This window comes from Paramisgurnus dabryanus, chromosome 3 (assembly GCF_030506205.2).
Source record: "Paramisgurnus dabryanus chromosome 3, PD_genome_1.1, whole genome shotgun sequence".
Classification (NCBI taxonomy): domain Eukaryota; kingdom Metazoa; phylum Chordata; class Actinopteri; order Cypriniformes; family Cobitidae; genus Paramisgurnus; species Paramisgurnus dabryanus.
This window is the reverse complement of record NC_133339.1, coordinates 38,636,717-38,655,271: the sequence shown is the minus strand read 5'-3', so window position 1 is coordinate 38,655,271 and position 18,555 is coordinate 38,636,717. Positions and strand designations below refer to the sequence as shown.

General features: G+C 37.7%; 1 protein-coding gene across 2 annotated transcripts in view; it reads left to right on the top strand.

Annotated features, from left to right (window-relative positions):
- The window catches only part of olfm2a (olfactomedin 2a), a 124,460-nt gene that overhangs the window by 56,741 nt on the left and 49,164 nt on the right, over positions 1-18,555 (top strand). Inside the window, exon 1 of one of the 2 annotated variants that reach the window (XM_065248719.2) lies at positions 141-571. The exons of the other annotated variant lie outside the window; for it this stretch is intronic. Coding sequence (XP_065104791.2) covers positions 428-571 — 144 coding nt within the window. The 5' untranslated portion in view covers positions 141-427. Of the gene's footprint in view, positions 1-140; positions 572-18,555 lie in introns of those variants that run through there. 2 annotated transcript variants of the gene reach the window in all.

Genomic DNA, 18,555 nt, shown 5'->3' with positions numbered 1-18,555 from the left:
TGAGAAGTGGCACGAGGGAGGAAAACGGAGGAATGGATGTGGAACAAGACTGGAGAGAGGCAGGGGCGGGGAGGAGGAAGAGCGAAAAAATAAAGAGAGGGAGCCAATGCGCAGGGCTGCATCTTGAAAGAGCGAGAGGAGAGAGAGCGGGAGAGGAAGGGAGGGCGAGCATTGGCAGTTGATCCCAGGCTGAAGAAAAGCGCGTGTGTCGTGCATCGCTGTGATGCCGTTGGATAAGAGCAGCTGGTGCATGTGAGCCGGTTTTGAGACTCGCAGCGTGCAGGTGTGGTCGCTCGTCCGTTAGCTGGAGGTAGAGGGAGGAGGAGGTCGCATCAGAGGAGGGTGCATTAGGTTTGTGTCCGCATCTGGACACCAGCGCCAGGGAGTTGGGGGGGCACTTGGGCCAGGCGGTTGGCCGGGGGACGACATGAGCGTTCCGCTCCTAAAGATTGGCGCGGTGCTCAGCACCATGGCCATGGTCACTAACTGGATGTCCCAGACGTTGCCCTCACTGGTGGGGCTCAACGGAACTACAATCTCCCGTGCAGGAACCTCGGAAAGGATCGTCAGCGTGCGTAACCCTTCACTTTCATTCTCATTCCATCAGTCTGTTTGTTTTGCTGTGTGTGCTCTTGTGAATGAACTACTGTATGAAGACTTAGTGTTAAAGAGCAGTACGGTAAAATCCTCTGACAGGCTTTTAGAGGAATTTTCAGGATGAAAGGCAAGCAAATTGAATGGATGTCTGGCTGCAAGGGTCGGTTATAAAGGAATTGATGGCTGCTGTGAGTGAGTGATTCTCAGTGGGAGATGACAGATGAGGAAGTTTTAGCCGGCGAGATTCATTGCTCCTGCGAGGATATCCTTAGCTTGAGTTAAATGCCTTAAGAATGATGCTCAGGTCAGGAGTAAGGCAGGATTGTGAGGTAGTCTGATTGATGTTACTGAGACATGCAGAGATTATCATAGCCTATTACGCAACTCGCTCTTCTTCAGCGGAGACTCGATTTCTCTTTCACACCCCCTCAGACTTTTTTAAATCAAATCCACCGTACCTTTTTGTGGGAACTGTGCACTTTGTCTCTGTCCGTAACTGAATTATAAAATGTCTTGTGGGAGAAAGGCCCAGTTACTGGCACAGTCAAGTACTGTAAGCCACTGTCAAAGTAAAAAATTGATTAAAAATGATGGATGAGAAGAATCTAGAGCTAAGAACATTGGTTAAAGGATGTTAAGTATGCTGGCTGGGATTTAACCTCACTATTCTGCCAGTGTGTAAATCATTTTAACATTGAACAGCACAATCTTACAGGTATAGTATGTTTTGAATGCTGATGTCTGGCATTGGTGCCAGTCTCTCTAAATGGCTTCTTGACCTATGTGGTTCAACATAAAGCCACCATACTGGTACCCACCATATTTGTTAGCAAAAAACAAAGCTTAGCACAGACCAACACAAATTTACCCTGGCCTATGTTGGTGTTTTTTTACCCAAAGTTGTAACCTGTGAGTATGTGGGATGTGATTTCTGTACAATTTTCTGGATCATTAACGACGTTGAGAGATTGCCCGGGGTCTCGGCTGTGTGGCGTCTGAGCATCTGCCCCTCAATAAAAGCTTCACTCTGCACAGCTTATGGCCGGGGACGACACTCCATCTGGATGAGAGAGGAGGCGCTGTAGGGGTTGTTAGGTCGGTGTGGATGCCTACGCCAAAGTCCATCTGTCTAGAAGAGGCGTCTTCAGAAACTGTCTATCACAGCTTACTCTAACACGTTCCCTCTCACTTTCAAAGACTGTTACTATTCCTCACCCACAGGGTAGAAGCTTTATGGATTTACTCTACGTCTCTCCACGGTGAAAGCAGCTTTCCTGCAGAGCCGTTTGAAGCTCTCTGTAGGCAAATCCAACAATTCTCGTATTGAAGTTTGCTTATTTATTCAGTCATGTGTTAATGGACACCCAATGGTCACGCCACAGGGGTGTACGCTTTTGAGATGTGCAAAACTGCACCGTTTTAAAATTGACTAGTTGGTGTGTTGTCTGAATGACGGTCTAAATTCCTCTATAATAAGGCTTTAACAGGTTAACTCGACCATGATACGAGGATGCGTTTCTTTAGAGCAGTGCTTCCCAATCCTGGTTCTCAAGCCAACTCCTTAAAAGTTTTAGATGTCTCCTTATTTACAACAGCTGACTTATCAGCCTCCTTCTAAAATGGGAAACATGTCTCTATAACAAGCTGAAGAGTTAAATCAGATGTGTTAAATAAGGAGACATCTAAAACTTTTTGGGAGGGGTGCTTTAGATGACCAGGATTGGGAAACACTGCTTTAGAGGGAAGCTCACATAAGACATGGACGTCTGCAATGGAACAGAACAAATTGATCTTAAAGTGCATAGTAAGTTTTTGTAAGTTCACAGACATGCCATCTTAACCTTTAATCAGAGTTTGAAGTCTCAGGGGACCCAACTGGACTTTTCCTTTATTTTTTAAAAGTAACCTTTATCTCAGGGGCATGAAACTCTGTGACTTTTCCTCACAATATATATAAACATGCACAAAAAAAAACGTATATACTTTTTTTATTATTTTGTTTGTTAATAAAAAGTAAATCCATTACAAATATATATTTTGTAAATCCATTATATATATATATATATATATATATATATATATATATATATATATATATATATATATATATATATATATATATATATATATATATATATATATATATATTATATATATATATATATATATATTATTTAAAAAATAATAAAAAAGTATTATATATATATAATACTTTTTTATTATTATGTTTGTTAAAAAAAAGTAAATCCATTATACATTTCTACATATAAACCAAGATCTGGTCCTGGAGCAGAAATAAAAAGTGGAACAAACTTTCCATCTCATATACAAACAAAATACAGATTTTTTTATGTATTTCAGAATGTTTAAATATATATTCACAAAATATATCATAAATTTAGTTGTGAGGAGAAGCTCAGACGCAGCCCCTGCTAGCTTAGCTTAGCACAAAGACTCAAAGTGAATGGCTCCAGCTAGCATACTGCTCCCAATAAGTGACAAAATAACGCAAACATTTTCCTATTTATGTGTAGTTGATTTGTATAGTCACAATGTATACAAATAACAAGGTGATATGAGACATAGCCATCTTTTAACAGTATACATACTGGGAACTATATTCTCAGAAGACGAAGCACTGCTACTTGGGCAAAGTGATTTGCTTGCAGCACCCCAGAACCCCCCTGTGAGGAGCAGAGAGTTCGGTCAGAGTTGTTCAAATCACTTATTGGGAGCAGTATGCTAGCCGCTAAGAAACTTCAGAATTTACACAAAAACACAGCAAAAATGTATAGTTGAGAAGTAAAAAATAAAAAAAATATATGTAGTTGTCCATATAAAATGTTTTATATTTCCTTACTTGCTCTTTAAAAGTCAGACTCCAAACACCAAAAACTTTATCCTTTTTGAACACTGATTAAGGGTTAAATACACAATCTTGTTAAAAGGAAATTTAAACAACATCATGAGAGGCATCACCGTCTGATTGTTTTGCTGTGATATTTTATAGAAACAACCCAATGCCGAGTTCAAACCACAAGATTTTAGCCCTGATTTTGACTCGCCAACAGGTTTTGAGAAATTGCAGACAAAAGCCTGAAATCACAGGCAAATCGGTGCTCGTGGACGCGATTGACAATCACACAGAGTAAATTATCAAATAAGTGATCTGAGAGATCGCAGATGAGTCGCCAAGACCTGTGAGATATCTGGCATGCTAGATCATTCAAAATCATGGCGTGTGAAATGTCTTCCGACTGAAAATAATATTGCTGATGACCTACAGCCAATGAGAGGGCAGCTGGAAGTTCGGGGAGGAGTTATGATCCCAGTCTCACGTGAGAATTCCGGTCTTGCACACGTGACCTTGCGTTGTTTCCTTCTGTCACTTCTCGTTTGAATTTGGTTTTGAGACTTAGTTTGTAGACCGGGACAAAGTTGTCGGCAATTCTTCCTATGGTAAAGTCATGCAGTGTGAAACCCCCTGTCACCGAACCATCGTGCAGTTTGAAAACAGCAGCGACTGAACACTAACCCATATAGTCATGTAGGGTGAAAAGATCTGTGACTCGAATACTTTGAAAATCATGCAGTCTGATTTTGGCATAAAGTACATTGGACAATAGGCAACTTAAACACTTCTGTTAAAAATATAAATAGTAACATTTCAGTATGGTAAAAACATTGATTATTAATGACATATTTTGCCTCAAACTCCTACTGTAACTTACTTAGTAAGGTAGTCGTTAACATTTAAAGAACCAGTGTGTTGATTTTTAGAGGCATCTAGTGGTGAGACTGTGAATTGCAACCAACGGCTCAGTCCACAGCTCATCCCTCCCTTTCGGAACGCATAGAGAAGCTACGAAAGCCACCACAGGACAAACACGTTATCGTCTGAGACACTGTTACACTATATACCTTTTAATTGTACCTATAAACAGCCAATATGCAAGCTTACAGGCAACTTGCTAAAAGTGCAAATAGGTCTCAAATTGACTAGTAGGTTGTTGGATGAGATCATTCATCTTGACATTTATTTCAGTACTATACACCCAAACATAGTCACACAGGGTTAGGCTGGTCTATTTTTGTAAGAAAGCCTGGGTGTAAGGCCTAAAAATTTAGCTGCAAAAGAGGAAAAACTCTTTCTGACCACCATTATCCAAAACACATCCCACGGCTCTCATTTTCGAAGCAATCACTTTAAAGCCTTGCCTCACTTTACCTGAAGGAAAAATCAAGGGGAAATTAGCATACTGTGGGTAAAGACAATCTACTTTAATCTACCCTTGAGTGAGGACTTCCGTTATAATTTTGAGGCATATAGATGCTACTCTCAGATTTATTCTGTCTAATAAGTGTGAACGTATCCAAAGAGAGACTCGAAATCTAATATCAAAAGCAACTTGTTCTCGGTCAGGAAGAGAATTGCATCCCACCGCCTTGAGATGAGGCAATGATCGTGTGAAATGAGCTGCAGAATGGAGGTGTGGTCCGTGAGGCCGAGTGACTGATGGAGTTGTTGTGAGGCCGTAGGGATGTCCCCTCTTCGCATTAAAGCAACTCATTCTCCAGGCTGCTATGGTGCTGTGGGAGCCACGTGACTGTCCGTGGTCGTGTCACTTCTGCACATGCTAACTGTTCTATATTCCATCGGCTCTGAGTCACCGGCACGCCTCGTTTGCGCTTTTAGCCTTTCTGAGCTCAGCTGCTGATTCATGTGGACTCATCGCATGCTAAAATTGTCTATGTGCTGAAAGGTGAAGTATGTTTTTTCTGCATCACTAGCGGCAGGAAACAGAATTGTTAAAATAACCCCTAATCATTGACGAACAGGTTGCAATGTCGTAAGCAAAGCCGCATGACCTGGTTACATTAAATTTGGAATACAAAAGACATTGCACAATTCGCTCTTTGTATTCTCAGTGCATTTATTTCATGCCTGTACCTGTACATATCAATATGGGTACAGCCGATAAATAAAGCATGTCAAGAATGTGCAAATATTTTACATTGTACAATAATCCTATTTATATTTTATATAAAAGAAACTAACATTCACAAAGATAAGTGACACAGGATGGTATTTACAGTTATTAACCCTATATGTAACCAGCACTTTCATACTAAAATCTGCTTTGCATTGCTTAATAATATATACAGTACAGATAACCAGTATAGAATTGATGCTTTAATAAACAACAACATGGTAAACCACATGTGGCCTTTTCATAGACCAGTCTTAACTCTTTCACCGCCAGCGTTTTTAAAAAAAGTTGCCAGCCAGCGCCAGCGTTTTTCATGATTTTCACCAAAGTTTAATGCCTTCCAGAAAATGTTCTTCTTTAAATATATAAACATACAATATACCAAATGAAAGAACAGACCCTCTGCTTTCAAACAAAAAAAAACGTTTCATCCTACCTTTAGTGGTTCTTTTGCAATCAGCTTTTGAATATGGGTAGGTTTTTGCAAAAATACCATATTTTGAGCAAAAAGCAGAGATAATTCCATTTTTATGACGGACTTTTCATAGAGATCACATTCAGAGCGATCTTTAAAACAGACACGGACATGCAGCAGCTTGCCATAGGGCAATACTTCCGGTTTTAAAAAGTTCGGAAGTGCGCCACCTGGTGGATAATAGCGGTATTGCGGAAAGACGGAAAATCTCGTCATTGGCGAGGAAGCGTTTTCTCTTAATTGACGAGATGGCGGGGAAAGAGTTAAAGATGGTAACACTTTCAAATACAAAACACAAACAGGGTAACTTACTGTATGACACTAATGTAATACAATAAACGTTAAATTAAACAACATAGTTTAACATAAAACACTTTAATGTATACATAAATGATAACACAAAATAACAATGTAAAAAATTTGAAGTCTTTGTTGGGAATTCTGAAAACATCTTTTTACTGTTTTTTATTATTGAATATTACATTTTATTATTGAATAAGATTTCCAATATAAATTTTCCTCTAACTTTTTAAACACTTAAATTATTTTACAGTATAATTGAATGCAATTTTTGTTAAACTGTAATTGTTTGCAGTATATAGGGTTTTATAGCATTAACCAATTATCAGGTTTACAGGTGTATGTAAAAATTAGAGATGCTCCGATATTACCATTTGCAGTGATACAGAAATTCATTATTATTCATTATTCAGTTATTCACACTGATATCGGCTGATACCGATGCCTATACTGATAGTTTAGTGGTATTAACTTGCATTAACTAAATTCTTAAGATAACATGGTCTAAATGTTATTCATTCATATAATGACCATTAATTAAACTAGTGATGTTTCTTTACATTTTCTACAAACCAAACTTAAATTCATTGCATTTTCCTCTCATGTTCTCATTTGATTGACAGGATATATCGGCCATGACTATTGACTATTGGCCAATAGCCGATAGTGTTAAAAATTGCTTTTATCGACTTATACCGATAATTGTGGCTGTTATATCTGTGAATCTCTAGTTAAAATGAATAATACATGTGTGGTATTTTGCTCCACCAATAGCAAAGAGCAAATGTACTGAAGTCTCAAACCTTCAATGCTTGATGAACTCTTATTTGCATGTGTAGATTCAGAAGTGAGTCTGTCACTCATCAAAATAACACCTGGGTAAGATGGCGCCGGTGTGTGTGGCAGGCCGTCTGCTCTCGGTGTTGCATGTTTTGTTTTTAATGTTTGTATTGTTTTTATTGTCTCCCTTGTCCTGCCACTCTTTTATTGTTTATGAACGTCAACAATTGATTGATATTCTCCAACTTATGCCCAAGTCGTGCAGGACTTATGAAACGCTTTCTGAATTTGATTGTGTTCGTTTCAACCTACCTCCGGAATCCCCAGGAATCCCTGAGCGTCCGCGCTGGCAAGCATTTGGTGTCGTGAGTAGACGACGCAGAAGACGACGCGGTAGACGAGCAGGTATTGCCATGAGGATAAAACTGGCGTTGGCAGCGGGTTGTTCCGCCCAAACCGTGCTGGCTAACTGCGCGACTGACGCGAAACGGGGTCTACGAGTGGTGCATCGATCAAGAGTATCCGCTGTGTGCATCTCGACTGGCTCAATGGCTTCATCTGTCTGCTCTTCACAACCAAATTCCCCTCGGATTTGGCGAAGGAAGGTCAACCAAAATTATTTACGATCGCTGAGTAGATCGTCTAAAGTTCAACGTGAATCTCTACAGCTCAAGATGGCATTAGTCAATGCTCGCTCCCTGGTAAACAAAACTTTTATCTGCAACGATTTTATCACATCAAATGAATTAGAATTTTTCTTTGTGACTGAATCATGGGTGAAATCCGGGGACTTAAGTCCTTTTTCGGAACTTGTGCCTCCTAACTTTGAATTTTTTAATACTCCTCGCCCTGCAGGACGAGGAGGAGGTCTTGTGACTATTTTTAAAAATGACTGGCAATGTAAACAATTGAATACGACTAGTCCAACCAGTTTTGAGGTTCAGCTGATTCATTTGAATTCTTCAAACCCTGTACTGTTCATGCTAATATATCGACCACCTGGACCAAACAACAATTTTATTGAAGATTTTGCAGAATTTTTGGGAGAATTTCTGACTAAATATGATTTTATTTTGGTTTTGGGTGATTTTAATATTCATGTAGGTTGTGTAGCTAATGCCTTAGCAAATGACTTCTCAAATCTTATATCTTCACTAAATTTTGTACAATGGGTAAATGGTCCTACTCACTATCTTGGACATACTTTAGATCTGATACTGACTTTTGGTTTCTCTGTCTCTGATGTTGTCATCAGTGAATTTTTTCTTTTCCGATCATAAACCGGTGTTATTCTCTACTATTCTCCCTTCTATATCAGTTAGTAAACCACCTCAAGCATGTTGGTCTCGTATTCTGACTACACAATCCCATAATGCATTTTCTAATATGTATCTAGAAGAATATCAGCCCCTTATATCGGATTCTGTTTTATCCCATTTGAGTGTTGATGATCAAGTGCAAATGTTTAACAACAGATGTCACAATATTTTAGAAGTAATTGCACCTCAAAAGCTAGTTAATCGGAAAAGTAAACCACAACCATGGATAAATAATGATACTCGGGAACTTAGACAGAAATGTCGTCAGTGTGAACGAAAGTGGAAGAAAGATGGGCTACAGATATCATATGAAATGCTGAAGACCTCATTACACAACTTTCAGAAGGCGGCCAAGATTGCAAGGACGAAATATTTATCAGATATCATAGCTCAAAACTCCTATTGTTCTAGAATTTTATTTGCAACGATAGATTTTGTCTTAAATCCTATGACCCAGACTTTCCCAGAAGTTTCTTTCTCACTATGTGAAAACTTTCTTAAATATTTTTTAAATAAAGTGGAAAACTCACGGGTCCAACTATCTGCAACATCAAATTCTATTCCAGACCCGGTATTGTTCACTACTCATTGGAGCGAATTTGAACTAGTCTCATTCCAGACGTGTAAAGAAATCACTCTAAAATTGAAATCCACCTTTTCCCCTTACGATGTCTTGCCTTCAAGATTCGTAAAACAAATCTTTGACACCATTGGATCGGATCTAGTAACGATAATTAATAACTGTCTTACGATAGGAAAAGTTCCAGACTGCCTTAAATTAGCGTCCGTCTCACCGATCCCAAAGAAGCCCTCGCCGGATCCTTCAGTTTATTCTGATTTTCGACCAATCTCCAATCTGCCGTTTCTCTCAAAAATTTTAGAAAAAATTGTATACATGCAGCTACAAAACTATCTGAATACAAATGGTATCTCAGATATTTTTCAGTCTGGTTTTAAAACCCTACATAGCACAGAGACGGCACTTTTAAAAGTTTTTAATGATATTTTAATGTCTACAGACGCTGGAAACACCACGGCTTTAATAATGCTAGATCTGAGCTCAGCATTTGATTTTGTTGATCATGGTATCCTCCTGTCGCGCTTAGAGAAACACGTTGGTTTACGAGGCACTGTACTTGACTGGTTTCGATCCTTCTTATCCAACCGAAGTTTCTCAGTAAATATCGGAAAGTACTCCTCTACCGTAGCGCAGGTGATATGTGGTGTTCCTCAGGGGTCAACTTTAGCGCCGCTGTTGTTTTCTATATATATGTTACCTATGGGCTCTATATTTAGAAGATTTGGAGTGTCTTATCACTGTTATGCTGACGACACGCAGCTTTATATACCTTTTAAGCACAATGATAAGTCCGCCTTAAATCAATTGATTGACTGCCTTCAAGAACTGAAGGCATGGCTAAATAATAACTTTTTACAATTGAATGAGACAAAAACTCAATTAGTCCTTTTTGGCCCTACGGAGAAAAGTGATCTGAGCAATGTGGATCTGGGTTCTCTAACTTCATATCGTTCAGCGGCTACAAAGAATTTGGGTTTTATATTTGATAATGACCTAAAACTGAATAAGCAAATCAGTGCAGTTGTTAGTGCTAGTTTTTATCATCTACGAAAATTAGCGAAAGTTAAACCATTCTTAAACAGGAATAGTTTTGAGATAGTAATCCATGCATTTATTTCATCACGGCTGGACTATTGTAATGCGCTATATCAAGGGCTACCGGCTTCATCGATCCATCGGCTCCAACTGGTGCAAAACGCAGCGGCCCGTATGCTTACAGGCACTCGCAAACGGGATCACATCACGCCTGTACTACGTTCATTGCACTGGCTACCTATCCAGTTTCGCCTTGATTTTAAAGTCTTGTTGTTTGTGTACAAAGCACTACACAATCTTGCCCCTCAATACCTCACTGATTTGATTATTGAACATAAACCAATCCGACTGCTCAGATCACAGAATAACCACATGTTACGAGTACCCAAATCCAGACTGAGATGCAGAGGTGACAGAGCCTTTGCGGTAGCTGGCCCCAGACTATGGAACAGATTGCCTTTAGATATTAAAACAGCAACCACAGAGACAGAGTTTAGAAGCCTTTTAAAAACTTATTTATACTCTTGTGCTTTTAATGTTTTGTAAATGTTTGATTTTGTTCTTGGAAATATGTTGTACAGCACTTTGGTCAACCAAGGTTGTTTTAAATGTGCTTTATAAATAAAGTAAACTTGAAAGTAAACTTGAATGCTTGATGAACTCTTATTTGCATGTGTAGATTCAGAAGTGAGTCTGTCACTCATCTTGATTAGGAGAAATAAACAAGTCTGAAAAAAATTAAGAGACCACTCCAAAATTATTTTCAGTTTTTCTAAATGTACCATTTATAGGTACACTCTAAAAATAATGCTGCGAAATAGCACCATGTTTACAAGCTTTTAGTACTATTTAGCACCATTTTTAGAGTGTACGTGTTATATGACAAATGATACATTTTGCTTCATTCTCTGATCTACTTACAACATTTCTACCGAATTAAAAAAAAAATATTGTTTTGATTTGCAGAAAATAAAAACTGGACAAACTGACTTTCAGACTTCGATTACTGCAAAGAAAACAAGTTTATATCCTTTTTAAACAACACAATACTGATGTGTTTACATCATAGGCTGTAAAAAAAGATGGACGACAACTGTTCTCTCTCTTTGATTGGTGAAAACTGAAGCCGCCAGTGTCCCGATACGGCGCTAACATCTTGGATCTTGAGTCTGCGCAGTAGTGATTTTCGGGACCAGTAAAGTAAAGCTGCGAAATCAAGGCCCCGCCCTCGCTCTAGCAGAATGCGCATATCACAGCTGTCAATCATGACGTGACACCACTGTTTTATAGCATTAAATAACTAACTAAAAATTTCTTATTTTAAAAACAAAACCTTGAATTTACATCAGCGTAATAAAAACTACAGTAAATGACAGAAACCAGCTTCGGAAAAAAGATAAGTAAAGTGTAATTAAATTGTTTAGTTGGACTCAAGTCCCATTGAATACATGGGGGAGGCGGGGATCAAGGGTGTACTCACACTATCCAAACCGCGCTCGGGGGCGTTTGACCCCCAAAGCCTGTGATCGCTCCGTGCATGTGGGGGAGTAGGAAGGGGTGACAATCGCGCTGGGGCATGGTTTGGTTTGGATAATGTGAGTGCGCCTCAAGATGTTTTGGCTTCACTTTTTAAGGGCTTGTGCGGCACCTATTTAAGAATTTAAATAAAATTTGTTGGAATAACCCTAATTTTGGGGGAGTCCTAAAACCACAGCTTTCATGTGTTTTGGCCTGACTTCAGTCTTTCACGTTGTTGTTAGGTGACTTTGTTACTCCTAAGTATTGTATTCAAGACCACCTAAACCGAGACCAAGTCATGACCAAGACCAAGATAGGCCGAGACCGAGACAAGACCAAGACTTTAAAGGGTCGAGACCGAGTCAAGACCAAGACAGGCCGAGACCAAGTCAAGACCAAGACCAGTGCAAGTCACTGCATTAAAACACTTATGATAAAATGTGGAATATGCATATGATTAGACACTTCTTGTCTGTGTGCGTGCGTGTGCAGGTGTTTTTAGTAATAAAATTAGAAAAACTGTCATTGGGAGAAAATGATAAAAAAATACATTTGTGATGTGCACTGCAAAAAAAATGATTTTCAAAAAAAATGTTCTTAGTATTTTTGTCTTGTTTTCAGTAAAAATATCTACAAATTCTTAAATTAAGATGCTTTTTCTTGATGAGCAAAACCACCCCAAAAAATAAGTCTAGGTTTTAGAGCAAAAAAATCTTATCAAAGTGATTTTGTGAATAAAACAAGCAAAAAAATCTGCCAATGGGGTAAGAAAAAAAATCTTCAACCTTTTTCTGAAACACTAAATTCAAGAAAAATTCAATTTGCTTACCAAATTGGCAGATTTGTTTTGCCATTTTTATGCACAAAATCACTTAAATTTGATATTTTTGCTCTAAAAACTAGACTTATTTTCTTGTTAATCGAGAAAAAGCATCTTACTGTAATTTAAGAATTCTTTGATATTTTTACTGAAAACAAGACAAAAATACTAAGAATTTTTTTCTTGAAAAGAATTTTTTGCAGTGTGCCATCAGTTGTGGTCTTGACCGGTCTTGAAATAAAATTTCGAGTCCTCTTTGTCTGAGACCGAGACGAGACCAAGTAAAAATGCGGTCGATTCCAAGACGAGACCAAGACCTTAAAAAGTGGTCTTGAGACCGAATCTTGAGATCGAGACCGGTCTAGAGAACTACAACACTACTCCTAAGGTTTGCTTTTGTTGGAATTCAATAGACATGGGCTGGAATTACTGCCATACTGCCATGTCGAAATGATGATTAAAGGCAAAACTTTTAGGAGGCAGAGCACAACCTTCTGTACACGTTTAAGAAATGCAAATACTTGAGAAAGTCATAAATTTATGTGTTAAATATCAGGCAATGCTTCTTATTGTCTCTGAACAAAAACTGTAAAAGAAAAAACATTACAGACAAAAACAGCATTGCATTGACAGTGCAAATGCCATTGGTTCAAATCCTAGGGAACACATACAGATAAAATGCACTGCAAGTTGTTTTGGATAAAAGCGCCTGTAAAATGCATAATTGAAAAATGTAATGTAAATGTAAAATAGGTAAACAAGCAAAATAAATAACATTCTGATAAACTGTACAAACTCTGGGGGAATAAGAGATTTTGAATGATTATTTGGAGCATCTCTGATCTAGCCGTTCTGTTATAAAAGCAGAAAAACAACTATGCTCAGCTGTTGCTACCCACCAGGGATCTCTGAAATTTAACAGAGGTTTATCCACTTTGGCTGCTGTGACCGTGCACTTTCAAACACACAGATGGTGAAGCTGGCTTCTACAGCTCTCCTAAACCTTGAAAATATTATTTACTTTATCCAGGCTGTTTCATCTCACTGGGTCTAGCCTAAAGAAAAACACTTGATGGACATGTTCATGAATGTATTTTGTGTTTCTAAAGTCGATATCCCTTCCAGTTTTCTCAGCATTAAATATATTGAAGTCTAAACTAAAACGCAATCAATACCAATATCGTAATCCTGTAGATAAACAGACCAAGATGAATCACAGTACTGCAGGAACCTCATCACTTTCTTGACTTGCAGATCTGAGTAAATAGGAGCCTATCTAAAAGTAACACAAATAATTCAATAAAATTCTGTCTATATACTAAAGGTGGATATTGTTTAAATATCTGCCTATAATAGATGGATATCCACACATTCATCCATTCATGATTTATTCAAAAAAAAAAAAAAAAAAAAATATATATATATAAAAATCATAAGTGTGAGTAATTTCCCCTGATTGTATTAACAGTTATCATTTTGATGAATATTTACATTGTTTTCATTTCATTATCATTACTGGAGGCTTTGTTGTAACAGTGTGTGACAACTAACCCAGCTGTGTAAAAATGTTTTCAATCCCAGCTATCAGTTACTAGGAGTTGCTTACTGTACATGTTTCAAAATGGTGTTATGTTTTAGTTAACAAGACAGTGATTAGAAAAAATATAAGATTGGATTTGGTGAATTACACACCCAACTCCAGAAAAAAAAAAAAAACTTAAGATGAAGAAATTTACTTTCATGCCTTTGTTCAGTATCTTATTGAAAACACATCACAACTTTTCACAAATTCACAGGAGGTCATCTTCTGATAGTACGAGAAAAAGACCAAATGCACAGATTGGTCGTCCCTTTATAAATATATGTAAAATAGCTGCATTACAATTAACCCCGCATTAGTTTGTGCCCCGCTCACCCCTACTTGAAACTAGGGGTTGCCGATAAAGTTTTTTAATGATCAATGCTGGTATTGAGAAAATAGTATGGCCAATTTTGCCAATATCAGGCAGATAAAACACAATTCATAGACAGTTAACTGCATCAGTTGTACCATGTCATATTTGTTATGAGAGAACAGTCTGTGACATCACCAGCTGCTGACCAAGATGCCCAAAATGACTAGATTTTACTCATACAGTATATTCACATGTACAGCTACTCAAATGCATTTTTAAACATTTTAGGCATTTTATTCATGTCAAAAACACCCCAACATTTACATAAGTGTTGCAATGAAATTTCTGTGAAACAGAATGTTCTGACTTCAGCTTTGTGAAATTAAGCTAAATAAAAGAAAACACCTGCACAAAACAAAAACACCAGACGGGCTGATTGAAAGCTCAAATTTACTCTCTGACAGTAGATGGTTACCCTGTAAACAAAGCAGCTGTGTGTGCTTATAAACCGCTTTGTCAGGCATTATACTGGGATAAATGCCTTCGAGACTTTTCTCGAGGCAGTTCCCTTTAGAGGCGCATTCGTATAACAGCTTTGTGTTCATAATACAGATTGGCCTAAATGAACAATCACATGTTTGGAAGCATAAGCCGTCTGGTTCTGATTTATGACCGCTGCGTCTCTAAACTGGGCATCATTTTTATTCTGTTCCCTAAATAGTACATGTACTGCCATTTACTATTAGCCCAGATCATCGACACTATACCAACTTGTTTCAAACATATATTCTACCATATAGTTTTATCAGTGGCGTGTGGTGACTTCTCTGCCAAGGAGACACAAATGTATTTAGCCTGTCATGTGTGTGGCCCGTCATGTCAAAATATGTGTTCGGTGTGTCATTTAAACCTGTGCATCACACATTGTGTCAAAATACATGCCTGCTGCAGACATGTCGAAGGGGTTAATGTTAAAAGAGATTGGTAGATACTTGCATCCCATGTGTTATCAGAGTTAAGTATTACAGTTTTTCTGAATTGCTAAAACACTAAACCCCAATCTCTGAACCAAATTCATAGTGGCCTAAACCCATTTATCAAATCATGCACTCATTTAGGGTGTGTTTACGATGATGTCACTAGGGATGCGCAGATCAGAATTTTTGCAGCCGATACGGAGTACCGATTTGTTGTCTTTGTGATCTGTCGATACCAATGCCCGATACCGATTCTTCAAACTGATATGCATGCTCTTTGATGACTATACTGTAATTGTTAAAAATGTTTCTAGATAAAGTAATACCACAGATGTTGCCTTTGTTATATTACTTGCAGTAATTAGATATATTTTTGTTTTAATAGAGAATCAAATAAATAACCTTTTAAATAAACATATTTCTTCTGCAAAGAGAAATTTAATTTGCCTTTAAAAAAGCCTATGTCTGTTAAAAGAAATGAAAATAAAACACTTCACAGTGTTTTATTTATAAATTAAATATTTAAACACGCATTCGTATAAACTACAACAGTTCTTCAGTCAAGAGCAGAAAGGGATTTTATTGAGAGATGAATTAGGAGCTTTAAGATGTGAGAGAGATCGCTCTGTTCATGTGCACCGATGACAAACTGCTGTGTGTACGTGCGTCGGGTGTACACGGACAAAAGCAAATGTGAGGAATATGAAAATTAAAACTGCATGGAAATAATACATTTTCAGCATGAGGATGCAATTGTCCGCAGTATATATGTGTTGTATACCCTGTTTGATGGGGATGTGAAGACAAGTCGCACTGTTGACCGAAGCACGTCCTCATAGAAAATACACATATGGGTGATTCTCACGAAATCCAGATGTAGAAAGTGTCCAGCATCAGAATTTTTAAAAAGCCCTTGAAGCCAATTTTTTGCACATATAAGATTAAGGTCTGAACTTACTATAACCATTATTTTAGAGGATTTAAAAAATATTCCCTATTTGATAAAATATTTTGTAGAATACCGTTATTAAAAATGATCTTTACCGCAACATGATATTACATTAAATATATGCATTTACAAACTCATGTTTTGGTAATGACAACTAAAAAGTTGTCTAGGTACTATGATGAACAAAATTTCAATTTTTATCTGGAGAAAAAAAAATAAGAACTGCTTACCTGGTAGCCATCTTGAGTTTCACAGTCAATGATGTCCCTTCCAACTTTTTTTTTTTTTGGCAATGTTAGTTTCTTGAGGGCTTAAACAATGATTAAAAATTGTTGCGGAGGATGAGACAATTGGTCTTGGACACATTTATATTCCTTATTATTATACATTTACCAATGATCACCAAATACCACATGTTCTTTTACTGTAAATGTTTATAGCATAACCCTAACCCTAATATTTTTTAGATTTATATATTATTTAGATAATTATAAATATTTCCATGTTAAAGAACCCAAATCCAGTCATAGACACATTGCGGTAATGAAAAATTTCCCCTTAAATGTAGAAAAAACAATAAATTGTTTTTTATGTTATCATTTGAAATCATGTGCAAAATAGTACACGAAGAGATGTTTGTAATTGTATGCTTCTAATTTTGACACTCTTACTTTGCATTTACTTTTTTTATCAAAATGTTTCATGACACCTCATAAGTCTAATTTCGCGAGAATCACGCATATCGCTGTAAAGGCAGAGAGAGAAATCCAAATCTGCACGTTGCACGTGAGCAACGAGTTAGTTGATGTCCGCACTACGTACAAATTGTTTCTAAGTGCAGCCGTATTCAGGAGCCTTATGATGACAAAAACAGAAAACAATTCAGGAGATCAACAAATTAAGCAAATACCGATCAAGTCACTAAATGCCATTATTGGCCGATACCGATCTGCTGCCGATCGATCGGAGCATCCCTAGATGTCACGGCATAATGATAAATCTATAATCCCACCCACTTATAAGTACTACTAAACTGCAAATGAAAAGCAAATTGAGCCAAAGTGAGCCATGTTGCACCACACAACGGAAAAGAGACTTTGAGACTGACTGTAAGGATTTTGCACAAATATGGCAGCCAAATGTAAAGATTAATTGCTCAAACGTAAATTACAAAATTAAAAATATTGTCTGTTTTCGGTTTTTACAGTTTAGTCAACCACTACTTTGCACTTGTAACATTATCAATACAACATTAAAAATAGATTTTCAGTCAAAAGCAGCTCACCTTCAGGAAATCAAGTCTCTTGACCTTTTCCAAGACCCAACAGAATAACACAATTATTGTAGCTCTGTTTTTGTACAGCCTCACTGACCACCAGTATAGAGAAAACAGTGTGTCTAAATTCACATTCGTACACAGATTAAGCTCCATACATGTATTGTAATGTCTTTTCTACACTTGGATTTTTTTTTTACTTTTACCTCTTATTCAGTCTTCAGTAGCTTTACAGAATGATCTGATATTTTTTAATGATTTTCATCTTATTATTCTGCTTGTAAACACACTCATTTGCTATAATGTTTGCAGAATTGTAATCGTAATTTTCATCATCATTGTTTTTGACTATTATGGAAATATCTTATGATGATGGCAGTACCCGGAGACATGGCAGAAGCTCACGTTTGTGTTAGAGCGGAGGCAGATGCCAGTGTTGGTCTTCAGGGTGATATTATGTCATCACAAAGCTGAGAGAAAGCCTTATGTCGGTGAAACAAAGCAAAAGTGAGAGCACAGGGTCAGGAGAGTGAAACCACAACAAAAGACATGCGAAGAAAAAAACAAAGCAATTTTCTCTCTCCTTGTTACTGGGGAAACGTGGGTTCACGATTAAGACCTTCCTGTGGAAAGCAATTCGTGGCCACGTCCGGCACGTTTCTATGAAAGTTGTAATAGACTTCCTGTCACTTCCGTGAAATGGAGACCACAGATTTACGATCTCATTTATGTCCAGACTTTACAGCGTCGTGCTCATGGATCGGTCTAATGAAACCCGCCCTGGGTTCAATCCCAGAGGGGCCTTAGGGACCGTGCAAAGCTCTGTAATTGGTAAATCCTTTCTGTAGTGTGTTAATAGTGGCTTTACAGTAAAGGCCAGGTAGAGAGCATGCGCAACAGTTGTGTCTATGTGACCCTTGAGCCGCCTATTGATCGTATACTTTCCGTTTTCTCAATTGGACGTCGATACCCGGGTCGTTTCCTCTTTGGAAGGGAATGTGTGGGTGTGCGCTATGGTCTCATACTGCGGGATTGAGGCTGGT